Source organism: Oxyura jamaicensis, chromosome 3 (assembly GCF_011077185.1).
Source record: "Oxyura jamaicensis isolate SHBP4307 breed ruddy duck chromosome 3, BPBGC_Ojam_1.0, whole genome shotgun sequence".
NCBI lineage: Eukaryota > Metazoa > Chordata > Aves > Anseriformes > Anatidae > Oxyura > Oxyura jamaicensis.
Genome location: NC_048895.1, coordinates 34,654,767 through 34,682,234, shown reverse-complemented (window position 1 = coordinate 34,682,234; position 27,468 = coordinate 34,654,767). Strand labels below are relative to the sequence as shown.

The 27,468-nt window shown below is 39.1% G+C and overlaps 1 protein-coding gene and 1 long non-coding RNA gene across 2 annotated transcripts in view; one reads left to right on the top strand and one right to left on the bottom strand.

The window, feature by feature from the left end:
* The first annotated feature begins 73 nt into the window (after positions 1–73).
* INTS7 (integrator complex subunit 7) lies at positions 74–25,490 on the top strand. The gene is made up of 20 exons (XM_035321661.1): positions 74–237; positions 342–471; positions 940–1,086; positions 3,924–4,061; positions 4,564–4,610; positions 5,105–5,304; positions 6,841–6,963; positions 9,358–9,475; positions 10,194–10,328; positions 10,587–10,684; positions 11,352–11,591; positions 12,209–12,346; positions 13,229–13,435; positions 17,052–17,246; positions 17,958–18,061; positions 18,461–18,529; positions 19,647–19,779; positions 21,051–21,149; positions 21,992–22,177; positions 23,030–25,490. Exons 1-20 carry the CDS (start codon positions 144–146, stop codon positions 23,315–23,317), a joined length of 2,889 nt encoding a protein of 962 aa, XP_035177552.1. The 5' UTR covers positions 74–143; the 3' UTR covers positions 23,318–25,490.
* Positions 21,403–27,468, bottom strand: part of LOC118164255 — an 18,419-nt gene continuing 12,353 nt past the window's right edge. Inside the window, exon 3 of the long non-coding RNA XR_004749397.1 lies at positions 21,403–21,434. This is a non-coding gene — a long non-coding RNA (uncharacterized LOC118164255). The remainder of the gene's footprint in view (positions 21,435–27,468) is intronic.

The following is a 27,468-nucleotide window of genomic DNA, read 5'->3' as shown; positions in this document are numbered from 1 at the left end:
GGAACGCCCCTCCGCCTTGCGATTGGGCGGAGCTGGCGGGAGGCGTGTCCCGCGCGGGCCACACCCACCCGGGGCCCATTCACCCGGGGTAGGTGGCGGGAGAGAGGGGAGGGGACCGGCGCGCATGCGCGGTGGCGGCGGCGATGGCGGGTGGCGGCGGGAAGTCGTTCCTGGCCGAGGCGGGGTACGGCGAGCAGGAGCTGGACGCCAACTCCGCCCTCATGGAGCTCGACAAGGGTGAGGGAGGGAGGGAAGGAGGGAGGGAGGGAGGGAGGTGGTATCTGGGGGGGGGGGAGGGGGATGCAGGGCTGCCCATGCCGTAACCTCGGCTCTCGTGCTAGGCCTGCGGTCCGGGAAGCTGGGCGAGCAGTGCGAAGCCGTGGTGCGCTTCCCGCGGCTGTTCCAGAAGTACCCCTTCCCCATCCTCATCAACTCCGCCTTCCTCAAGCTGGCCGACGTCTTCAGGGTCGGGTAAGCGGCGCCGGGTCGGGGCAGGAGGCTGCTTGGTGCTGCTGCGGGGTGTGAGCTGCGGGGCCGGCGGGCAGGAGGAGTCGGCTCAGGGCTGGCAGCAGCGGTGACACTTTGTGGCTTCATCCCTGCGTCTTCTCCAGGAGAACCGGATCGCCAAGTGTGCACGGCACCGGCATCTGCTTCCGCTCTGCTGCTGGCAACGGGTTAATTCACCCGGAAGAGAATTGGGCCCCGATGTAACACTAACAATGCTACGAAAAGATATCCTGTCAATATTCCATTCTCTAATTATATCAGCCGACTTAAATGTGTCATTTCTAAAGCATACACTTTACCTTTTTAAATTAACCCTCAGGAGTAGTAAGTTTGTATCCGTTGTTTTCATAGTAACTCATTAGTTTGTACTGAAAGTGTTTGAATTTGTATTATAAAACAGCCTGATAAAGATAAGCACGTGTCTTCCAATAGAAACAACTTCCTGAGGCTCTGTGTGCTCAAAGTTACTCAGCAGAGTGAGAAGCACCTAGAGAAGATCCTCAACGTGGATGAGTTTGTGAAGAGAGTTTTCTCAGTAATTCATAGCAATGATCCGGTTGCTCGGGCTATTACGCTTCGGTATGTATGCATAAATGAACGTAACGTACTTCAGCACTCTGGCTGATTATTAGCGTACTGATCTGCAATAAGAAAATCTGCAACTACCGTGAATGAAGTATAGGAGTTATCTTCGTTTATTGTACAGATGAAAGTAGAGATGTGTCTCAAAGGGAGTGAATGGTAAGGATCTGTGAGCAGAAAAACAATTTGTGAAGTGAGAACTGTGCGGACGACTCGAGGCAAAATGCAATTTGCAACATTGCAGTTCTGCATACTCAGGAGAAGAAAAATTAAACTGTTACTTGCACAACCCAGATAGCAACCATATGTGACAAACATGCAAGTGTTATTATTTGTTACACTTGTAAGCTAAACTTAGTTATGTGAACCTTGTTATATTTTACCTTATTTTTCATTTGTCACTGTCCTAGATGTTTATGCTTGTTGGTCTCTGATCCATAATTTCTGAGTAAGGACACAAGTGTCTTATTGATTGCTTTGGCTTTTCTAGGAATCAGAGGGAAGGGAGGGGAGACTTTTAAGCTAATTTTATTGTCACTGCCCTGCTGCTTTGGTTTTTATATCTATAGTGCTACTCAACATGACCATGTTAACTGCATCTTCCAACTCCTGTACAAGTGAATTCAGATGTGAAAATAACACTCTACTTTCTCTCTTGCTTATTCTTTTCTTCAATCCATCCAGAACAGTTACTGATTTCACTGTTGGATGGGAGTCATTAACAGAGGTTTGTTTTATTAGGTCATACACCCATTTTTTCTTTTAATATTTTTATTGAGATTATGCTTTAGTATCTCAGAAATGTGTGAGTGCAGTATGCCTATATGTTTTCCTGTAGTTTCACTTCAGTAGCCTAATGTAAGACTACGCTTGTTGACGTGTTGAGAGCCATTGGGATGGATTGCTAGAAGTCCCCGGAATTTGCTCAGTTTGCAAAAACACCTTAGTTACTATTGATTTCACAAGATGTATGAAGTGAAAGATAGGTAAAAAAGTAGCTGTTGGTTTAGTAGTATGAAAATCTTCAGTTAATCAGTTTTGTCCTTCTGGAGTAGCATTAGTAAGAAAGAATGTGCTGAAAGATCTGCTAAAACAAAATGTTGTGTAAAGGCACAACTTTATTGCTAGATAGCTGTGTGTAAATATTTACCTGGAAGTCTTGCTAACATTGCCATCAATGCAAGTCATAGAATCATCATAAAATCATAAAACAGCTTGGGTTGGAAGGGACCTTAAAGCCCACCCAGCTCCAACCCCCTGCCATGGGCAAGGACACCTCCCACCAGACCAGGCTGCTCAAAACCCCATCCAGCCTGGCCTTGAGCACCTCCAGGGATGGGGCATCCACAGCTTCTCTGGGCAGCCTGTGCCAGAGCCTCACTACCATCAGAGTGAAGAATTTCCTCCAAATATCTAATCTAAACCTCTCTGCTTTAAATCCTGGTACTTTTTTTAATTGACTAAATGTTTTTGAAAAGTATCTTTGACACATTTGTAAAGTATAGATACTCTGATGTGTTCTCTTAGCAGTTACAAAAAAGGTATTTCACTATTCCAACAATAACCTTGTCTCACATCAGGAAAAGATTTTGGAAACAAGTGATAAATGCCTGATATTTGGTTGCTTGATTATGGTAACATTCTAGAAGTTTTACCTTTGTAGTATGTAGTTTTCAGACATGTATCACTTACTTCTGCAGTCTTAGAGGGAAGGATGGAAAGGGTGGAAACAACTTTCTAATTATTTTATTCCCTTAGACTACCAAATCTCTGAATTTTAAATCCCATGATGGGTGTATGAAAATAGCCATTAATATATTTTAGCATTAAACCTGTTGCATTGATGCCAGAGCTTGAACATAGAATCATAGAATATCCTGAGTTGGAAGGGACCCACAAGGATTATCGAATCCGACTCCTGGCTCCACACAGGACCAACCAAAAATCAGACCATGTGTCTGAGAGCGTTGTCCAAACTCTTCTTGAACTCCTGCATATCGATGCCGTGACCGCTTCCCTTGGGGAAGCCTGTCCCAGTGCCCGACCCCCCTCTGGGTGCAGAACCTTTCCCTAACCCCCAGCCTGACCCTCCCCTGTCCCAGCTCCATGCCGTTCCCTCAGGTCCTGTCGCTGTCCCCAGAGAGCAGAGCTCAGCGCCTGGCCCTCCGCTCCCCTCGTGAGGGAGCTGCAGGCCGCCATGAGGCCTCCCCTCAGCCTGCTCTGCTCTGGGCTGAACAAACCAAGGGACCTCAGCTCTCCTCATATGTCTTTCCTTTCACCTTTGTAGACGTCCTTTGGACACACTCTAACAGTTTTATATCTTCCTTATACTGTGGTACCCGAAACTGCACTCAGCACTCGAAGTGAGGCCGCACCAGAGCAGAGCAGGACAGTCCTTTACCAGCTAGCCTGATGCACCCAGGATATGGTTGGCCCTCTTGACTGCCAAGGCACACTGCTGGCTCATGTTCAGCTTGCTGTCAGACAAAACCTACAGATCATTTTCATAAAAGCATCTTAAAAATGCTTGGTGTTTCTAGTGCCAAAGCGCGCTCTTAGTTTTATAAGAATTCTTGAAGCTTACCACTTTTTTCCTTTCAAGCTAAAGGTACCAAAATATAATTGATGTTTTTATTGAATGACAAACATAAGATGCAGCCCAACACTTTTACATTGCCTACCATTAGTGTTTGTTTGTTTCTGTAATCAACATGAAAGGAAAACATATAAAAACTGAAACTTTAGAGCAGTCCTTTCATGTTTCTATTTGGTTTCCTCGTGCGTTTCTTCATAGTCATTGTACTTCCTGATCTCACTGTGATCTGTTTGTGTAGGATGTTGGGCAGCATGGCATCTATTATTCCTGAAAGGAAGAATGCACATCACAGTATTCGTCAGAGTTTGGATTCCCATGATAATGTGGAAGTTGAAGCTGCTATATTTGCTGCTGCCAACTTTTCTGCACAATCAAAGTAAGATGTAATTTCTTCTCCATTTTTCATATTACAAAGAATTGGAGCTCTGTTGACACTGTCACTCACAAAATTTAGTATTTTCTCCTCTGGTACCAGCCAAGTCATTTATAATAATTATGTGTAATAACAGTATTGTAGGGAAGTCTGAATTGAGTTTAACAGGAATCTTTTTTTCTAAAATACTAATGAAAAGCTCATAAATAAGGGAATGCAAGGCAATAGAGCAACTTTAATCAACGGATTATTTTACAGAAATTATAGTTGGCAACTATGTGTAATGCTGCTTGTCACGTTGATACATATGTAAAAGCTTCCATTTTATCATTTGATCATTCCTGTGTCTAGGAGTTCCAAAACCCCTTAAGACTGGGCAAGCACTTCTGTAAAAGGTTTTATCATTAAAATGCAAGGTTCGGTACTTCTGTTGATTTTTATTATTAATAACAATAATAATCTGTTTATTTTTATTTCACCCAGTACTTTGTCTTTTTCTCTACAGGGATTTTGCTGCAGGAATATGTAACAAAATCAGTGAGATGATTCAAGGTACATACAAATATTGAATGATAAAAAGAAAAGCTCTAATTGCTCTGAGAATTCTTTATTATCCATATATAAATATCAGATATCAGAATACTGTTGTCCTTATCCTCAAGTAATTCCAGTTTTGAAATTAAAATAGATGGGAAATAATCCAATATCTGGCTCTTAAAATCCAAGTTATCGTAATGCCCCTTTGGTAAAGAATAAAAGCTCATCTGTAGTCTGGTGAATGAGGTTCTATACACTATTACAGGTTGCTTCAGATAAGCTAATATGTGTATTACCTGCAATGAGGCTTTTCCAAAGAACTCTTAAAGTGTGTGGTACTGTTGTGGTTATGCTGACAGCCAGTGGACAAGTTATTTGAAACTAATGCAGGTGTCTGCACGATCCACATTAAGCGGTGACAGTAATGCAAGAGTGTTGTGTGTCTTAGTACCGCCAGAAGACAGTATTACAGACTAACAGCCTGGCAATGTCTCTGTTCCCTGTTACAGGTTTAGCCACACCTGTCGACTTGAAATTGAAGTTGATCCCTATTCTACAGCACATGCACCATGATGCTAGCCTGGCCTCCAGCTCCCGGCAGCTGCTTCAGCAGCTGGTAACATCATACCCTTCTACCAAGATGGTCATTGTTACTCTTCACACATTTACTCTACTTGCTGCTTCTTCTTTGGTTGACATTCCTAAGCAGGTAATTCTTCCTGGATTCATTCCTTCAAATTAAAGTACAAAGCACATTTAAAACCAAACCAAACCAAAAAAACTCAGATGCTAGATGATGCTGAAAATACATGAAAGGCTATGCTGACTGCCACTACATACTATAGAGAAAGAGTCTAAAACCAATGTCACTTTGATATTTCCAGATAACCCCTTCAGTGTAGGAACCCTTCTTTATAGCTTATAGATTGTCTTTCTTGGAAATCAAGTGAATTAAGAAAGCAAACAGGTCCTTTTTTTTTTTTGTTTGTTTGTTTGTTTGTTTTTTATAATCTGAAAACCTCCATCTTTCGTGTAGAACCCATGCTTCACTTTTTACTGCTGTATGTTCTCTTGGGTAGTGGGCGTGCCTTTCACCTTCCTTCCATGCAAGGAAATGAATAATTCAACTGCATAGAGTGCATTTAAATTGTGTTTCTTGAAGGACTCTGAGAAATTTGAGTCTATTGCTATAACTTAGGTCTATAAACCAAGTTGTGGAAAAGCAATGATGGAAAAATACAATGCTTCTATGTTCTGTTAATGTGCTTTGTGGATGTGATTTATATAGCAAGACATTTGAGATTCATCTAACTAATCCTTGTAAAGTAGTCATAAAAAAATTATTGGCCTTCTTTTAATGCCATACAGCTATGGAATGCTGGTGTCACTGTTAGACTAATAGCATTGATCGGTCTGAAACTTCTTTGAATCAATGATGTCTGTATTTCAGAGATAGTACTGAATCTAAGCCAACTGAAACACCACTAGAACACTTGATGTGCTTTTTTTATGGCAGTAAGATGGTGTTATAGGCTGTGTTTCCACAACAGAGCAGACTATGCTGCTTATGTAAGTCGAGTAGCCAGAATGGAGTTGGAGAGCAAAACCATGGTTGACATGTTCATGCAGTTTCCCATTTGCTGGTTGTTCTATCTCCAAATTTCCAAAAATTAATGCAACAAAGGAGACTTAGTTAAGTGTTATTTCAATTAATTTGAGATAGATACTTCATGTGCTGGTGGGTGTTGCTTTTTTTATTATTTTATTTTTTATTTTCTAATCTGTTTGGGTTTTTTTGGTGGCTGCTAATACATACATAGTACATCTACTACTCTCTCTGTTGACTGCAGATTATGTAGACACCTGAATTAGTGTCAAATGCCTGGAATACTTGTTAATAGCATAATCATGACAGCGTAAAGTGTTTACTGAAGTTTTTGGAAATGATTTATTAATATTTCTGAAAGAGCTGAAACAGCTCTCAGGGCTTCTTGGGTATGCATGGCAGTGAAAAACAGGGTGCATGAGCAGAGAGGGAGAAAAGAATAGCAGGAATTGGCTGTTGGACTGTCTTATCTTGCCATGGAATCACAGACTGAGTAGAGGCTTTGCCATGTAGCAAGCAAACAGACAGGTAAGGCATAGTAGTTTTAGACAAATATTCCCAAAGTTCCTTCTTGAGTACTTTTGAAAAGGCTTCCTTCTAGTAGCATCTCTTTCTCTTAATTAATTTACTTTGTTATAGGTCCAGCTTTTGTTGCAGTACTTAAAGAATGACCCCAGGAAGGCTGTGAAGAGGCTTGCAATCCAAGATTTAAAGTTGTTGGCCAACAAGACACCGCATACGTGGACTAGAGAAAATATTCAGGTTTATGCATTTTTAAGCTAAAGTTTATTATAAAACGTTGCAATTAGTTATAGAACTCTTTCCAAAAGAATAATTTTGGAAGTGAAGAAAGGAAGAATGTGCCTCTCCATATCCTTAATATAGACAAAATCTGCCAAAGTAGCCAAATATTAATGAATAACTGAAATATTGTAACTGATGAAAGGCATTTGTCATGGAGTAGGCCTTTTTGCAGTAAGGAAATAACTTTTGTACCTGACAAACTCATTTAAGATAGCAGACATGGGAGCTGAATGTTTTTGTTAATGCTATGATATTGAGCATGTGATAATGCCCTTGTGTAACACAGAACATCTGTGGCATGTGTCAAAGCATGTCATCCAGCAAGGTATACTTGAAAGACGGAAGTAACTTTGATTTTATCACTAAAAATCAATGGGTCATTTCCAGTAATGTCTTTGTGACTCTTCTTGTATGGATGAGTTCCTAAAAGGTGTTTATAGCATATCTGCATTATCTGGGGAAACTGTTGTTACATTGGAAATAGGATTGCTTCTGTCTTTCAATTGTTCTTGTACATTTACTTCCCCCCCCCCTTGCCTTTCCCTTTTACTGGTAAAAATGAATATAGAAAATAACTTCAGGTTAGATTTGATTCTAATTAGAAAAGTAAGTATTTCAAAAGCTTAATGGCAGAGGCTTATAGCTCTGCTTATCTGATTTTAGTACTCTTGGAAAGCTACTTTTGCTATATTTGTTGGAGTATAAGGCAACTGGGGAGAAAAAATATGTAGTTCTTCTTTTGTTAATAGTCACATGAGAAATAACACGTGCTTTTCTTTGTCTTCAGTACAAAGAGATGATGATTTAGTGTGTGGAAGTTTTTGTTTTAATTAAATGCTTTATTCTTCATAATGTTTTAATATCAGTAATTTATTTCTCTTAGGAATTTTAAGGAATTACTTAATGGTTTATGAATTCTTTGTGGTCAAAATGCTACTCTATACCATTACATCTGGGTGGTAGTTGGCTTAGTACAAGTGAGAGACATGGTTACATGGCTTTCATCATTACACAGTGCTTTAAAATCAGTATTTTTGCTGGTTGAAATGCACAGGAGAAAGTTCGTCTGTCATTGGAAGTAGACCAGGGACTGGGTTAGAACGAAATGAATTGTCTGAAGCATGTTACTGCTTGCTGAGCCACATACAGTGGCCATGAGAGATCTTACTGAATTCTGAAATTTAACATTTTGAGTTGGGCAACTCTTTCCATATTTAAACAACTTGATAAATGTTTATGCAGCAGGGACTGGGACAGACCCTCATTTTCTCATGGCAAAACTTCTTTCCGCTACCATTTCAGCAATGTTAACTTTTTAGCATTTTGGGTCTGGGTAGGTCAGAGAGGAGGCTTTGTCTTCGGACTGTGGAGGCTTTACTGATTTTCAGACTTTTTTTTTTTTTTTTGCCTTTGATGCCTAAAGCAGTTCACTATGATATATATTTCAAGGTGTTTTCTAGGTGTGTCTGTCCTCTAATGCTTATCAGGTGGGCTAAGGGAAATTCTGCTTTGATTCTTTGACATTTTTTCCATCAAATTTGCCTGTTTTGGTCATAGGCCCTTCTCTAGGTGTTTTTTGAGATTTTGGCTTCAGACCACAATGTATTTTTGTATTTTTATAAGCACATACCTGTTTAATAATGCTACTGTGTAAGAGCAGCATTTGGTCCGAGGGTGCTGTTGCTGAGCACTTCAGATGTGTTAACTTACCAATGAAGACACAAGTTCTTGTGTTTAATGAGATAGAAATGAAAAAGGGGAGTTCTTACAGTGCTGCATGACCGTGTATCCTGGCAGTTTACATTGTAATTAGATTGGAAAGGGGTAAGTCCTAAACCATGATTTTCTGAAAGTTACTGAAGGTGCTTTTCTTCCTACTGGCTGCACAGGTAACTGACTGCAGCCTGCAGTCTGTCCTGCTAATTCTTCTAGATTTCCTCATAGGTACTATTTCAAATATCCTCTGTCCCCTAGTCCTGCAGATTGTTTTAAGGCAAAATGCTCAATATAGCTCTAATAGACTGGAGAATTGTCTTAAAAAAGCTTTTGCAATGTTTGATCTATGAGACATAATAATACTTTTGTCACTGTTTTATAATCAATAAAGTGGTTTCTAAGTGGTGTTTCCTAGCATATGAGACCCACTGTCAATTTTTAGCAAGCCATGTCTTCAATCTACTAAAACCAGTGCTTCAGCACCTGAGTTCTAACTTCTGAATTCAGTATAGTATTTTCTGTGGGAGAAATTCTGATTCACAGAACTTCTCTCAGACCAGTGCAACTAAATATTTAATACAGATAGCTCATGGGACTTCCTTCACTTTGTATCTTCTCCCTTCTCTTAATCTGTAGGCGCTGTGTGAATCTGCTCTTCACACCCCTTATGATAGTTTGAAACTGGGCATGCTATCTGTTCTCTCCACGTTATCGGGGACCATTGCCATTAAACAGTACTTCAGCAGTGCTCCAGGTAAGAAAACTAGATCGGATGATTGCTTCTAGCATTTTTGGTGGATTGGCTACCTACTGATAAACAGGTCAATCACTAACCACTTTGTGGCATATTCTTAAAGTACATTTTTCCTCCAGAACACTGATTGTCAGAGGCTGTTTTCACTGTATGTAAACTTAAATGGAATAGAATATACCAATAGACCCGGTCATGGTCACTTCTGGATTTTGTGGCAAATAAAGTGTTTACCTTTGGGTTTTAAACTTGTCTTTATACACTAAGGAAATAGTGTATAGGAAATGCGTTTTAAATGGTCAACCTGTGTTCTGCTTAAGGTGCTTTGAAACCATGGATTTGCATGGTTTATTAGTATGAATAAACTGAACAATGAAGCATGGAGGCTTTATGGTGTGAGAAAGAGTAGATGTTTCAGAATAATTCAGTGTGTCTTGTTCTTAAAATGGTGATAGTTCCTGAAACATAAACCTTTAGACCTGGATACTCTCTTGTGTATGTCTAACTTGCATTCATGAAAGGAGAGAGCTTTTGTGTTTGTATATATTGGAATACATCTTGAAATGATAGCATGAAAACCTATGAAGTAAAATAAATAATTAAACAAACAAAAAAAGCACCCTAAGTCAATGTAGATATTGTGCATAAATGTACTTGAAAGATTTGTGGTACAATTAAGGAATGTGCTCTTTTATGTCCTGTCTGTCTTATCTTTATTTAGGAACAGCCTCTACAACTGCAAGATCATTTGATTTAGTAAAACTAGCACAGGAGTGCTGTTACCATAATAACCGTGGCATTGCAGCTCATGGAGTGAGAATTCTGACTAATATATCAGCCTCTTGTCAGGAAAAAGGTAAATGAAAGCAAGGTTGATGAAATTAGTCTATTTACAGTCAGGCTTATGCACTTAACACATATTAACTGGCCTTGTCTGTAAGGCTGTCTAATCCTTTACCCTAGTTAGGAAGAATGGGGACTATAATCTAGTAGAAAAATTTTTGTAGGATTTTATGAATGGTTGGTAAGATTACATCTTCTGTTAACTTTATTATCATATTGATTATGACCAGAAACTGTAACAGGGAACTGACTGACTGTTTCTTTTTCTTAGATCTTCTGCCTTTGGAGCAAGATGCAGTTTTTGGCTTAGAGTCTCTTCTTGTTCTTTGTAGTCAAGATGGCAGTCCAGGAGCTCAAGCAACCTTAAAGGTGATGCTACTGTTGTCTTTTCATTAGCACATCTGTAAGTTACAATAACGGCTTGTATAGCAGAAGGGCTAATTTGCACCAGATCCTTTCAGGTGAAAGCATAGCATATTGAAAAAACAACAACAACAATCTTTGTTTTGCGAGTAATTGGAGTTCAGAGTGGTAATACACAACTATAACATAACCTCTCTCAGCTCTAGAGTAAGCTGGCTGTCATAAGGGATAAAAGATGAGTCCGTCTGAGGAACAGCTGTAAGAAAATGTAAACTTCAACATGGGATGGAGGTATCTCTGGAGGATGGAGAAATTCTTGGAGAGAACTCGATTTTTGGAGATGAGGATGCAATGTACATGATTATAACATTCCTATGATCCATTATTTTTATTATTTTACTTCATGAGCTGTTACCAGTAATTTTGTCTAGTTATTTACCTGGAAAGGCTGATATGAGGAATAACATTGTTTCTTGAATTTGTGGTATGTTTGTGCTGTGAGCTCAGGGATAGAGGCTTGGGCTCTTAGGATATCTCATCTTCTGTACAGTATATGATTCTGAAAATACTGGCTCTTCTGCATTTCTGTAAACACACTTTCAATTAAGTACCTGATTTTTATTTTTAAGTAGATATTGTATTCACTGTATGTGTTGATGTATGTGAATTGCAGATCACCTTAACTTGCATGGTGAAGTTGGTCAAGAGCCGTCCTCACCTGAGCCAGTCGGTGGTTGAATCTCTGTTGACCCAGCTGCACAGTGCCCAGGATGCTGCTAGGATCCTCATGTGCCACTGCTTGGCAGCTATTGCCATGCAGCTGACTGTCTTAGCAGATGGGATGCTAGGAGACCTGATGGACCTCTACAAAGTAATCGGACGATCTGCCACAGATAAAAAACAGGAACTCTTGGTAAGGCCTTCTGGTGAAAAGCCCTTGCTAGATAAAGCCTCTATAAACTACTGTGGGTGTGGGTGTGTGTATATATATATATATATGTATATATATATATATATTATTTTTTAAAGGTGGTCTAAGCTGTTTGTTATGCCCAAGTTGATGTGCCAGCCTATAGCCTTATTTGCAGTTTTAAGTTCTGACTGCATAGCTCAGCTCTCCCCATGAGGTGTGATTTCCATGTTGAATGCGGGTGTATGTGTTCCGTTAGGTTTGCCAGCAGATGGCACTGCTTAGACAAAGCTAGCTATAGAAGGTATTGGGGTAGTCTGTGAAAAGTGCTAACAGAAAAAACAAGATGGCAGATCTCAATTTGCGTGTGGATACATGTCATCTACAGGAAATACTTTGCTTACCCAAAATGTTAAGAATGATATATGACAGAGAAGACTTCAGTTAAAGTATGTTTTAAGTCTTCTATGTAGTTTTGAGTCCAAACTCAAGCAGACCATTTCTGTTCGTTTAAGATATGCAGCTGGGTTGGTTTTGTTTTCTTAGATTTTTCTTCTCCCTGTTTTTTGTTTTGTTCCTGAAATCCATCCGTCTTCCTTCTTCCTTCTACTCTTCACTAGGTTTCTCTTGCCACAGTGATATTTGTTTCCAGTCAGAAAGCCTTATCTTCAGAAATCAAAACTGTTATCAAACAGCAGCTTGAGAACACCTCCAATGGATGGACAGCCTACAGGATAGCCAGGCAGGCTTCCAGAATGGTAAGTGAAGGCATCTGGAAAAAATGTTTTGGTGTGGTTGGAAGGATACTAGTGATTTGTTTGATCTGGAAAAAGAAAGGAAAATTATAGGACTCAGAAGAAACAAACGGGGGGGGGGGGGAATATATAATATTCCCTCTTAATTCCCTAAAATGCTGTTTCAGTTCTATACCATTCACGGCAGTCATCCCATCACGACAGTTTTCCTAGCCATTTGTCTTTTTGAAGTATTTGAGAAGGAAGAAGGTAATGACCTGATATTTTTTTGAGCATGTGGACTCTGCATTGCCTGGCTGCTCTTTAGAAAGTAATACAAGCCATCCTGGTGTGTGCTTCCCTTCAATGCAAAGAAAGAAAGAAAAAGATACCGTTTTTCTTTTCCCTTCAGTAAAGTCATAGCTGGGGGTAGAATTAGGTAGAAACCCTAGTGCAAGATACTGAGGTAATCTTAAATAAAGTACATATTGCAGAAGAGAGGACTGAGCACAGTGCTGTTTTGGTAAGTCAGTCAGGGTTCCTGATTTTAGCTCTAATCTCACCTAATAGTTCCAAACCCAGTGTTACTGTGGGAATGAAAGAGATGTTTTCAGGTTTTTGATGGTTTCTTTTAAGAAAAAGCTTGACAGTATAAGAAGCAAATCTAGAAATGTATTGTCCTGTATAAATAAGTACTATAGTTCATACAGGCTGATCTTTCCATAAAATAAGGCTTTGTGGTTTTATTTATTGCTAGCATTGTCATGATCAAGTGATTGACAGAAGTTTCACTATTTTTATTTTTGAAGTATGGCTAATTCTGGAGCTGTTACTGTTCTTGTTTGTATTTGTTACTGAGAAACCCATGCCCTTCTTTCTTACCCCTTCTAAACCTTGTCACTACAGGGTAACCATGACATGGCCAGAGAGCTGTATCAAAGCCTGCTGACTCAGGTGGCCTCGGAACACTTCTACTTCTGGCTGAACAGTTTGAAGGAGTTTTCCCATGCAGAGCAGTGTCTGACAGGTTTGCAAGAGGACAACTATAGCTCAGCGCTTTCTTGCATTGCTGAAGCTTTAAAGTCATATCACAAAGGAATAGCATCACTGACGGTTAGCACAGAGCTTCTACTTTATTGATGGTGGATCTGCATATTGCAGGTCTGTTTAGTTCCTGTTCTTAAAACTCAAATGTTTTTGCAGATGTCTGACATCTGCCAGCCTCTTTTGAAGAGGACTGCAAGGAAAGGAAAAAACAGTTTTAACCCACTGTATTTTCAGAGACAAGGTTCTGTAGCTAAGCTGACTAGCTAGTATCTGTCTTTTCTGCTTTCGCACCCCCTCGCTTCCTGTCTTGATCAAATCATGTGATATGACAGAATTTTATTTTTTTTCTTCAAGTTACAGTACTCAAAATTTTTCACTCCTTATATCGGCTGAATAAATGCTGTTGTAATGATTTAGCCTGGAATTTGTCTGAATTGGCTCCTAGCTTGTTGAGATAAAGAGAGGATTGAATTGTCCTCCTTCCTCCTACTGAGTTCACATTGCCTTGTATTTGACAATGTGGTCCTATGGAATCCTTAAACTAAAGCAACAGCAATTCAGTAAGAGGAGGGAGGACAATTCAGTCTCAAATCCACAAAATTCATGTGGCACCTGCTTTAGGCACATGTTTTCTGCTTCTCTGAAGTAGTGAAAATAGCAATAAGTATGTGTGTGTGTGGTGTCTATGTAAACAAAAAGTAGTAATGAGTATGGACCTCCAGTTCATGTTGTCTCCTTTAACAAAAGATGGTCCAGCTTCATACAGTGCTTCTTCATATTTCGGTTTTCAGGAAGAAATTTTTACATACGGATTTCAGTATATCTTCCACATTAAATGCTTACTTCTGTTGCAGTTACCAGAACTGTCAGTGTCATGACAGCTCAGATATCAGTATTTATTAAAGCTCAGATACTAATATTTATTAATAACCTGCCCCTAGATAGCCTGGAAGGGCATAAATTTTGTGCCTTTGTGCTGTGAGAGAAAGCACCATTGTTCCTGAAGGTTTTGTCTTTAATTTGTTGACTGGGTAAATAAGGCTTTTAAATCATGCTTCAATATTTCTCTAGTATCTAGAAGACATGGGGAAACCCATCTAATTATATATTTATATTTAATACAGGCAGGAAAATATTGTTGCTGAAACAGGTCAGTCTGTGGGTTAGTAATTTAATCTCTTTCCTTAAGGTTGTATTTTTGTTTTTCTGTTGAAGAATTACAGTCCTCATCTCATCTCCTCTGCTGACTTCATTTCCTGTGTTGCCATGCATATTGCACTCAGAAAAGCACTTCCTTCCAAGTTGTTTTGGTCCACAGGAGTACGTGCAGGTTTCAGAGGGCCAGAGAAGAGGAGGCTGTGTGTGGGTTTTTTTTTGTTGTGATCTTTTGTTTGTTTGCTGGTTGGCTGTTGCTGACTTGTTGCACCACTACAAATTTCTCACCATGCTTGAGTTGCTCAGCTGTGAAAGGAGCTGCTCACTGCTTACATCTACATAACTCAGCATTTCAAAGGGGAGCAAAGTGTCATAAAGGGCACATGGTAGTCTAACTGCAAAGGATATTAGCTGTTTCTCTTTCCTCTGGCTCCAGCTTCACTGTTGCTTCTGTTTCAGTGTGGAGCATCACTCAGCACTGTTGGTACTGCAGACCATTAGTGCAAGTGATGAAGCCTATGTAGTTGTCCACCTTGTAGCTGGACAACTTGTAGCCAGGTAATTTGTTGCAGATGTTCAGTCAGCCCAGTTTATCAGTGATGAAATTCTCAGACAGTGTCTGATCTCATCGGAAAATTTCTCAATTCCTTCTTGATATACGTGCACCCCTCCTTCTTGCATTGCTGCGTGCAGAATGTTTTTTCATGCGAGTTTCGCCCCTTGAGGGAAAATGTCAAATTACTTTATGGACGAGAGGTGTATGGGACTGGGAGTTGTCATCAAGTCTGTCAGCCACAGCCCCCTCTGTCTCACAGTGTGTTTCCTTGTATAGTTAGCAAAGGTTTTGAAATAGGACTTACTCCTTTTGACACAGAACATTCATCTATTGGAAACTGCTTGTTTTTTCAGTGCTTCTAATCCAGAGATGATACAGAACTTGAACAAAGCATCTGTATAATTAAGTAGCACTAACTCCAAATATGTTGATAAGTGGCATAATTTGAAGAACTTAACTGAGCCAAAGAACTTTCTCTGTCATTTTCACAAAAAGAACTGTAACTCATTTATTGGCCATGGCTATACGGGGAGCAGATAATATAAATTGTGGTATTAATGAGACAAGCTTGTATTTGCATTTACAAGAATCAAGTCTGATTTTTGCTACTAAAAATGTCTGGATTTTCTGATCTAAAGTACTGAGACTTCACTCTATAAAAACATGAACTCTCTGTAGAGTAATTACAGTGCAGTGAGGTCTCTTCCACAGAGGTTTTTCTTAAACTACCCTTGCAGAATAAACTGAACAACTTCAGACAGGGGGCAGGGGGACGGTTATGCCCTTGGAGAAAGGAAAGTAAAGCGCTAAGGGGGGCGGAATAGCTTGAGTGAAGAATAGCTTGAGTCTTGTTTAAGACATTTTCTTTGGTTGAAATCTAGCTCAGTAGTTTAAGGTGATTGCAGCTGGTTGACGATTCCTCACTTAAGTCAATCATAGGCGAGTTCTCAGATGACATGGGATGTTTTGTGATAAACTTGGTTGTTTTCCTGCCAGCAAAAAAATGGTTCTTGGTAGGTATTGTAGAAGGGTTGTAACTTCTCGCTTCCAGAAGTGGCCTCTGCTGTTGTGAAATGAGAAGCACTGGGAAAGACGTGCAAAAGTATAATACATATCCATTCTCTAAGTAAAAGAAAGTCCTGGTGCTTTGTTTTGCAGGCAAGTTTCCCCCAGCTAAAGAAAAAAGGGTGGTCCTCTCAAATCCATCAGTATAGAAAAAATAAGTAATGGATTTTTGGCCTGACTATTATCAAATCTTTTGAGTGCTGCAATTTGTGCCCTCCTAGCTTTCTTAAGCTGTCACAGATGCTTTTCCGAGTCAGATAACCTCTTAAGGAACAGAATTTCATAGAGCCATCATTTCCAAAAAATAAAATAAAATAGCAGCATGTCTTTTCGTCTGGAGTTCTGTTATTTACTCTTCTTGGTTGTCACTGAACTGTCCCTGTCTTCATCAAATGCAAGGTTCAATGCCTTTGTTCCTGTCCATTTCACAATTCCAAGAAAATCAAAGATGATTACTCCTTTTTGGTGCAGGTATCTTTAGCCAGTTCTTTATCTTGTGGCTCATGCAGAGAATCCCTTTTTCAGTCCTCTTTGAACTGGAAGGCAAATGCACAGTGTTCTCCCTTATGGTAGGGACTATCTGGACTAGTCATTTGAAGTCTAAAGGCTTGCCCTTTGGAAAAAGGGGAAATAGGTGCTCTAATAATAGTGTAGCAGCTCAAGTCACACTTGGTACAAGGATGATACACTTGAAATATGGCTTAGTACTTATCTAAACTTCTGTGTCCTCAATATTCAGAATGATTTACATCAAGCAAGTCTGTTAATTGTGGTTTTGAAAAACAGCTTTTGGAATTGACCTGGAGAGTTCAGTTGTCTGATGAGACAGTTCAGTGACATTGTGAAGTTATTTTACCATGTTTGCTTTTGACCCAGATTGCCAACATTCCTATTACTGTGTTTCAGGCTGCTAGTACACCACTTAATCCTCTGAGCTTTCAGTGTGGATTCGTGAAACTCAGGATTGACCTTCTGCAAGCTTTTTCTCAACTTATTTGTACCTGCAACAGCCTAAAAACAAGTCCACCACCAGCTATTGCCACAACGATTGCTATGACATCAGGAAATGATCTCCAACGGTGTGGACGCATCTCTAACCAGGCATGTATTCTTGATCCACTCTCTAGTGTAGTTACTTTTATAACTGGTATGAATTTTGTTTCTCAGAAGAGATATCAGATTAAAGAAGTGAAAAGCATCAGTGAAGAGTTTGACTTAACAGTGGGCCTTGGTTTTCCCCTATAACTGTAGGGAAGCAGAGCATGTGTGCGTGTTTTTTTCACATGTTCATGCACACAGTTTCCAACAATATGCAGGGAGTAACCCAGGCAATGCACTCAAAATTGCAGCAAGACCTTTCCACCTTGCTTTGAAACACATCAGGTACTGTGGTTACATTAAAGTAAAACTACATGCTTAGGTTCGCACTGCAGTTCTTCCTGGTGAGTGTTGGCGAGCAGCTTGGTACCATACAGAATACCAAAGCAGTGTTTCTAAATGCATATAGCCTGCCAGAAGGAATCAGTGGGTAGTCTTTGAAAGACAGAGCAGTTTGGTTTATCAGTGGGGGAGAGGGGAAGTTGTTCATGGCTTTTGTTTTTAATCCAAAAAAGGATATGTCTGTGTTTTGTTACAGGAAAAATACCCATATAAAGCATGGATAATACTCTGTCACTTTAATGATCTTTATCTGTGTGAAGAAACAAAAACTTTCTATATCTGCCTGAATGTTGTCTTATTCCTTCAGTTGTGTATGTTAGTATAGTGGTTTTCTGGATATATGATTTTTTGACTGGTAACTTGTCTCTGTAGATGAAACTATCAATGGAGGAGTTCCGAAACCTGGCTGCACGGTATGGAGATCTCTATCAGTCATCTTTTGATGCAGACTCAGCAACTCTGAGGAATGTAGAACTGTATCCTTTTAAAAGCTCAGAATTAGTCCTCTTGCCTTCTCATGCAGACAGCATGAAGCTTAACAGTCCTTTCTTCTGTGAAATATGGCACAAAGTCATTTTGAAGCAGGTTACCTAAACATCAGGTACCGTCTTTTTTGTTTTTTAATCTATTTGGAAATGGATACTGCTGCACTATTGTTCAGAATTAGTTTCTGAAGAAGTTATGACTCAAATCTTGCAACTTCCAAGTATAAAACTTGGAATTTCGGTAGTGCTTGCTCTGTTTCCTAAAGGAACAGTGATAGGATTATTTCATGAAAACTAGAGAAGTAAGCAAAAGCACCAGAAAATAGTACTGTATTTCTTGTTTTAGGAACCAAATTTGTAAGTCTCTTAACTCCTTATTGTTAATATCAGACAACAGCAGAGTTGCCTGTTGATTTCGCATGCGATTGAAGCTCTAATTTTGGATCCAGAATCTGCAAAGTAGGTTTGATAGTTAACTTCCTACTCCTTTGTTTTTTTAAAAAAAATCCTTGGGGCTTTAAGTTCTAGGAATTCAAGGAATGTTCAGAAAGTTTCCCAGAGGACCCTTGTGATTTTACTCAGGGCAAGCTTGAGGACACCTGCTGTTACTGTGCTGTAGCTGGCAGCGTTGAGACTGTGTTTCAGATTCTACTTTTTAAAAATTATTTATTTTGCTCTTGAGAGCTCTATTGCACTCATCTTAAACATAAACTTTCATTAGAATAAACAGCTTTTAATCTCTGGCCATGTATTTTAATATGTGCCATTCTGTGTTAACTCTCAGAATTTTAAGTGCAAAAAGTAGGTATATGTTAGATTCCTTCAGACATGAAGGATGTTAGACATGTTAGATTAGTTTAAGCTTTCTAATGTAAATCCAGCACTTTTGACTTTTTTTTAACTGTGGACTCGTATGCAAAACTATGTTGAAACAACTGTGAATTGAATCACTCTTTTGAACTCCAAGTCAGAGATTGAAGGGAAGATAATGTAGATAAATATCTTTATAAATGCGTGATTCTTCTAAGTGGAAATAAAATTGGACATCCAAAATGACTGTCCTACTTATTATGAACTAAGCATTGTTCAGAAGATACATTAATCTTAGTTCTTACAAGTATAAAGCTGTGGACTTCAAAAAGTTAGATGTCTAGGAGGCAGAATTCTATTCAGAACATGAGATTAAGAGTTTCCAGATTTATTCTTAACTCTGACTGGCATTCTCCCTTTTATTTGACTTGTGAGGCTTTTTAAAACATTGTAAACACTGCAGGTTTAAATAAAAGCTAGGGGAAGTAAGCGTGCTGAGTCTTCTCAGACCTGCAACTGCTTCGCATGAGAAAGGGTGGAGACACAACATGGTGGATAAGCCATAGTTAAGAAAGTGTTTAAATGTGAAGGGCAAGTCTTAGAGTGGAAAAATAATAAATCTGTCTGCCAAACTGTTTACTCTGTTTATTTCTTAATGGATTTTAAGTTGTAACAGAAATGGTCTGATTGAGAATGTTTGGGATTGAGCGCCCTAGATCAGGATGAGGAAGATTTATTAGGTACAACAAAATGTTTTATGTTCTAGTTTCCAGGAATACACTTCAAATGGAACAGCACCTGTTGAGAGCGAATATGAAAGAAGAATGATGTCTGTATTTAATCGTGTACTAGAAGAAGTAGAATCCCTCAACAGGAAGTATGCTCCTGTGTCTTACTTGGCAAGTAATAGTTTAAATGTATTTTCTGTAGATGAAGGTTCCAAAAACCCAGCCCCTCCGTGTATATATATATCTATGGTGGTCAAGAAACTGAAGAGCACACTTTAGTTAGTTAACTTAAGCTGTTAGTGGCACAAGGAGCCTGGTCCCTAAGAATATACTCTAATACTTGAAAAAAAAAAAGTTTGCTAAAATACCTATAACCTTACTGGCATGATTAAAAACAATGCTTTTAAAATTCTGATGCTAAGAATATGGCAGATGTTGATAAATGTCACAATACCTAGAAGTAACATTGAGTCTCTGGCAGATCTCTAATGATGCTCACATTCAAATACTGAAGCATGGTACTCATGATGAAGGAGTTCTTCCCCCACTACACACAGTACTGGAGGGTCCAGCACTAGCCCAGCTTCAGTTTCTGAGCTGTTGGCAGTTAATACTACATTGCTAGAGTATAGTGTTTCTCTTATCAGTGCAGGTCATCAGAGAACACAATGTAAAGCTTGCTGAATGCGAACAGTGAGCTGATAACAAAGTCCTTTACAGTGCTAATACAGTGTTGTCTCTTACTGTTACTGAACATCATAAAGCTGGAGTGCATATTGATGGAAACAAGATAGTTCCTCTGGTATGGCTGGCATCTATTTGCCTTTTTTCTAAATTCAACAGTCCTTACCCATTCCAAATTGCATATAAAAAAATGAGTTGTGTAAAGTGTAGCTAAGATAAACCCTGTAAACTTAATTGTCACTGTCTCTGTGCCAGCTAAGCTCAGTGGTTTCAGTCTTCTGAAACCAGTGGTTTCAGTACTTCATTCTTCTGAGCAAGAAGGATGGTACAATGTAGTAGGCGAAGGGAGAGGAGATAAAAGGCTTAAAACTTAGATTATTGCACCATATTAAGCTGTGGGAGATGCCAGTCTTGTTTGCTTGGGGGGGGATTACTATTTATTTTAGAGGGTTTGAGTGTCAGAGTTTTGTGTATGAGTGTTTTAAGCTGCTAACTCTAACACTAGGACTGAAATAATTTGCACTTCTCTTTTTCTTGGCCTCCTTGTTCTATCCTGAGCAGAAAACCTTCCTAAAGGGGGGAACATAAGTAGAGGCTGAATGTAGTCACTGTCATTGTGGTGGCTGTTACCATATGACTATGTCAATATATTTCTGACTTTTAGTAGAAATTACTGCAGTTTCATTACCGTGAGTGCATGTCTTTTCCATATTCTATGACATATTTAATCTCATTTGTTTTGTATCTGTTTCTTACAGCATACAGCTTGTCTGTGCAGTGCTGTCATTGCCTTGTTGAAGGTACCCCTTTCTTTTCAAAGGTACTTCTTTCAAAAACTACAGTCTACAAGCATTAAGGTAAGTACCGCTCAAATGCGGCCTAAAATTTCTCTTTATAGGGTCTTTACTTCATGAGAAAAGCCCTACTGAAGGCACAGAGCTTCAATATCTATAGTGAAGGTACTTAACAGGCAAACCCAGATGTGTATTGTAGTTAGGAATAACTTAGTATGTATGTCATAACTTGAATGATACATATGTAATCGTTAAGAACCACTAGGCTGTGACTTAATCAACCAAATAGGATTGAGTTCTTTGATTGCAGGATCTCAAAATAAAATCTGACTGTAATTTTTCTTGATTCTGCATCTGCAGAGCTAAATATGTTCTATAGAAAGGCAGCCTTTATAAGCTTGTATTGTTTTTCTTTTTCCTTCAAAAAGCAACATTTACTATCTTGGAATAAAATGGTTATATTTATCGGTTGACTGAATAAGAATAGCTGTATGACACCTGTAGGAGTGAAGGGTTGAGTGGATTTTGTATTTTTACCTCAAATGGTCCTTTTTCTGGGAAAAGTGAAAGCCTTAAGATATATACATTATCTATTCTTACAGCTTTTTACTTCTATGCTTAACTTCATATACTTAGAGCTTACTTGTGGATGTTCTGTAGAAGACTTGCTCTTTTTGAAGGTGTTTAATTAAAGAAAGAGGTACAAAGATCATGTCTGATATTGCTGATGGTGCTCATTAATTTCTATACTAATCACTGATCCAAATTCTGTGTTTACATCTGCTGGTTTCTCTACCAAATCCCTTCTTGAAATTTTACTATAAGATGATCCATTTCATCCTGGAATTGTCTTTGTTTTCCAAGAGGCAAAGGATTACATATTTGTCTGTTGTCTTGTGTTGCAGCTTGCTCTATCCCCATCTCCAAGGAACCCAGCAGAACCTATTGCAGTACAGAACAATCAGCAACTGGCCTTAAAGGTGGAAGGAGTGGTTCAGCATGGGTCTAAACCAGGCCTTTTCCGTAAAATCCAGTCAGTCTGTCTAAATGTATCTTCAGTGCTGCAGAGCAAATCTGGACAAGACTATAAGGTATGAGTAGAACATGGCCAGGAGGAATCTTAAGCTTTCTAGCTCTATTTCCCTGCTCTTTGTTTGCCTCTGGTTGAAATTAACGGGTTCTTCTCTCACTCTTGACAGTTGACACTCAAGCACAAGCAGTGCATGGAAGGGATCTGAGACTTCTATGCTTGCTGCAGCCTTCCAAACTGAAGACTTTGTTTGTCATTAGAAATTTGTTTGAGATGAGGGAAATTCAGTCTACCTATATATAAAGGGAAACTCTGGAGGGAAGAAAGTCAGGAACAAATTGTTCTCTGCTGTGTAGCCTCTAGAACTTCTTAGTCCTCATATTAAGGGCTTTTTTTGAGTATGCGAATCGGAAGGACAGGCTGTCCAAATAAAATAACACCTGAGAAGATGTCTGTTAAAATCAAGTGAACAGTTTTATCAAAGATTGCATGCCTGAAGTTCAGGTTCTGCTAACATAATATTTAGTGAAAGATCTGTTTTGGTTGGTTTGGGGATTTTTGGGGTTAAGGGAGGTAGTTGCTTCTAAAATAGGACTAGGAAGTGTGTAGTGCTCGTCTCATGTGCATTACTCTGTGAAAACCACAGGGGGGGGGTTGGGGAGAGAGACTTGGTGTTAGCTGCGTTGTGGTTGATAGATATTAGAAAATTGTTGATAGATATTAGAAAAAAGAAAATTACTTCTGTCAATGAAAAGCATGTCAAAACTGACTCAAGCATGCATGTGCATTGGTCTTGGAAAACTGAGGACAAAGTTTATTTATTTTTTTCCTTCCTGTCCTTCAAACAGGGAACAAAAAACTTTATTTTAAGAGATTATATAAAATGGCATTGTAACCTTTCATGTGTTCTCAGATTCCCATTGACAATATGAGCAATGAAATGGAGCAGAGGGTGGAACCACACAATGACTACTTCAGCACTCAGTTTCTGTTAAACTTCGTGATACTTGGCACCCATAACATCACAGTAGAGTCCTCTGTAATAGATTCAAATGGTATTGTTTGGAAAACGGGGCCTAAAACAACTATTTTTGTTAAGTCTCTTGAGGATCCATACTCCCAGCAAGTTCGTCTTCAGCAACAGCAAGGACAACCATCATCACAGCAGCAACAACAAAGAACAGCATACTCACGGTTTTAATTCCTAGAAGTGACTTTTGTGGTCAGTGGTATGACAGTTTTTCTTTGATGCTTTTTTTGAAAGGTGTATACTTTTTCTAGAAGGTTAAATCTCAGATGCCAATTTGTTGTTTTTTTAGGTTGATTGTCTACAATAAATTTGAACTTGACTCAGCAGAGGGATCAATTCAAATTTGGAGTTGTGCTTTAATATTGGACCTTCTCCGTGATCTCTTCGCTCCTGTTTACAAACCTGCTGCAGTAGCCTCCATGAACTTTGATAGCAGGGGCCACCATAAGAGCTGTTTCACCAGTGCTTTCTGTACCTTTTTTTTTTTTCTTAAGCACATGATTTCTAATGGTAGGCTCTCAGGACATCAGTAAAAACTTTGGCTAGTTAATACAGAATTGAGTGTCATACCAAGTTTTTGTTGTTTTGTTTTTAATGTGAAAGAATTGGCAGGAATATCCAGAGATCTTTCTTTTGACATTTTAATAGCAACTCTCAGTATTCGGCTGGTGTATTTGTATTATCACGTTTCATCAGCACTATTTGATGCATGACTATGAAAGAAAGTTGCAGTTTACTTCTCAGACCTGGTTGTTAAAAAAGATGAAGACTGCTGTCAGGGGAGTCTTATAAGAAGCAGGATTTTACAGGTGGGAGCAATAACTGTTTCTCAGATGACATAGCAAAGATTACTGTGATGTTTTTACCTTCACGTATATGTGTTTCAGAAGGCTTTGGTTTTGTGGTGCTTTGTTTTTTGTTTGTTCTTTAAGAGGAAAGTTAACTTGCAAGTCGTTCTTTCTTCTAACTGCTTTGTTTTTTAAAAAGGAATTTACTATATATCTAAGCTTTGTAGTTTTGTTTACTCTTTGAGTGATTTGATAATCCTAATTGTTAGTTTAACAGGATAACGTGGGGAAAAAAAAGGGGGCCAATACTAGAAATTGATTCAGAATCATTTTGGAACTATGTTGACTCGTACATAGTTTTCATGCTTCCTTTGAAACTTAAAGGGTTGAACTCTGCCTGTGTCTGGACTCCCAGACCACATAACAAGGATCACATAACAAGTCACTCACCTGGTCCTAATAAATAATCTTTGCTTATCACTGCAAGAAACTCTCCCGCTTCAACGGGGAGGAGGAAGGATGGCATTTCTTACAGACGTCACAACTTATAAATCGTTTAATCCTTGTCATTGGAGTAGAAATTTCCATTGTTTTGTAAGTGAATTCCTGTTATTTCTTCAAGTTGATTTCACTGTAAAAGCTGACTAGGGCTTGCAGATTCTTCTTGCTTTATATGCAGAGAGTGCAGTGATTAATTGTTACATGCCTAGGTTCTTTCACATAGCTGGAAAAAGAATCATTTTCACTGTGTCTTCCCTTAATAGTTGCTTAAGAAGTCAACTTTCTTCCTCTTGGCTTGAGACTAACAGGAAAAAAAAGTTGGAAGTGATAGTGGAAGATTTCATAATACCTTAGCGAGATCCTAAACAGAAAAGATGATGGGATGCAAGAATAGAATGGGAAGACTACAGAACTGTTGAAATAATCAAGTGTCTTTCTTAAATTTGATTTTTATTTTGTGCAGGATGCAAACTACTGCTGCCCCTCAAGATGTCTAAAGAAAGTGGTGTTTTCTGCCCCCACTTCTCTGGTTATATAGTTTTGTGTGCACGCATGTATATATGCGTACACGCATACACATGCCTGTAACTACAAATAGCTTATAAGGTCCAGAAGGAGATGATTCACCCATTGTACATGCAGCCTGTCATATTGGAGACCTGAACTATTTGTGGCTGGTTGTTTTTTCATTATTGTCCCTGGTCATTTTCTTAACCACAAAACCCTTCATATTGTAACACAGAACAGAGGGGGAAAAAAAGGCAAAAAGCTCCAGCCTAAAAGGTTAAACAATTTTTCATACTGCATAGGGAATGTTTGTTGCTCTGTTATTGACTGATGTGTTGCTGGAAACCTGTGATGGCAGCATTCTAAACCAGCTGAGAAACAAAAGGAAATTCCCACATTGGGAAGCAGACTTTTCTCATAAGTCATATGCTATTCACAGTGCATAGCTGAACTTATGAGAAAAGCTAGAAGAAACTTGGGCCAGGTCAAGGCTTTCCTTGGTGAGCCTTAATTGTCTGCAAGCCAGTAAAATTAACCTTGCTATAATTCCAAAAAAAAAAATGTTCCTTCTCCAAACAAACTGGTTTTCCTGATCTGAGAGACGTTCAGAACTCCAGGGACTGGAGTCAAATTTGGAGTCAATAAATAATACCTGAAATCTGAATACTAGTTTATGGGAGCTTGGGAGTGGAGGGTAATGTCTTCTGGAAAATGCCAAGTACTATTTATTAGAAATTAACTTCTATAAGGTGGCTTTCTGGACAAGCACATGAATTTCTGACAGATTATTAAGGGTCAGTCTGCTGCTGGCTCATTTTCAGGTTAGATATGCGTGCTGATCAGCAGGACCCTGAGCCTGTTACTAAACTGCCATTTAAGCAAGTACAGTGTTTTAGGTTATGCCAGTTTTATACTGAGGTTAGTTTTGGCTGTGTTTTTGTTTTTAAATATGTATTTTTATTCCTAACACAGGGTGAAATATGCTTGGCAAACAGCAACCAAACTTTTTCATAGAAATTAATGACTCAAAATACCCAACAAGAAGTGAGGAAGGGTGTTAGAGCTGCAGCAATGTACAGAAAGCTGTTGAAACTATCAAGGGTAAATGTCATCCTTTACTATTAATAGAAATAGAGAGGTTATCTTGCTTGATTCCTGTTTCTGGTGCCTGTACTTGATCCTTTGTCTCACATCTTCTGTGAAGTACTTCTGTGATACGGGCCCAAGTTAAATCTCTGTAACGTTTCTCAATAAACAAAGCAGTATTTAGATCGCTGTGGGTACTGCACACTAATAATGGCAGATGATCCAGGTCTCTCACTCGCTGGCAAAAGTAGGAAAATACTCAGTGGCTAGCCATTGGTCTTGAGCCTGCTGCTAAGAGTTCAAACAACTGAAAAGCACATGCTAGCCATATCGTTATTTAGTCTTAATGATTAAGATACGCTTTCATCTTGCTTTGATAAATTCCTGGGCTGGGGAAGGGTGGAGCTGATTATCAAACTCAGATGCGTTTGGAAACATTCATAATCCATGCAGTCCTGCATTAAGCCAGTCGTAATCAGGGGCTAGAATTTAAGCTGACTTCCCCATGGATGATGTAACCACTTTCTCAGCCGTGGAGAAAATCTCTTAAACCTGGAGAAAACACATTCTCGCGAACCTGTGCTCAGACATATCCGAAAGTGTCATTTCTAGATGTCCAGCCAATCTCTTGCTCAAGGCAATGTGAATCCTTAACAAGAGGTGGGAAAGGAGTTTTTTCCCATTTCAAATTCTAACTTTCTTCAGAGTTTAATCTGCCAATATCACTTGAGTGTTTTCCATAAAGGCTTCCCTGAAATTCACATCTTGGACTTTCCTTTCCTCTCTCCTTGGATATGCACTCATTTTACCTGAGGACTGAAATGACTTAATTAGCTGTGGGTTTTGTTGTGGTGGTGGTGGTGTTGTTTTGTGGGTTTATTTTTTTTGGTTGTGTTTTTTTGTTGTTGTTGTTTGTTTTGTTTTTGTTATTGGTTGGTTGTTAAATTTGATAGTATATGTATATCTTGGATTTAAATCCTGAAACTGTACAGGACTTGGACAGGTCTAGAAGCAAGTTTAATGGTCCTTTAAATATAGACATACATTTTTAAGTGTATTTCTTTACTGATATCACAGATTTATATATAAAAGGAATGGGTAGGATCTGAAAGAATTGCATTGTATTCTTAACATCTCTTTTGAATTATGTTAATATGAACATTTGTGGGCTATAAATATGTGTAGAAATGACAGTAGCTCTAGAGCTGTAGGCTGAGTGCCCCAGTCAGGAATGTTATGTATGTAAATGCCTGAAGGGAGGGTGCAAAACAAGGAACATGAACTGGCAGCATGTGCTTGCAGCCCAGAAAGCCAGCCTTATCCTGGGCTGCACCAAAAGCAGCGTGGCCAGCAAGGTGAGGGAGGTGATTGTTCCCCTCTGCTCTGCCCTCCTGAGACCCCACCTGGAGCCCTGCGTTCAGCTCTGGGGCCCCCAGCACA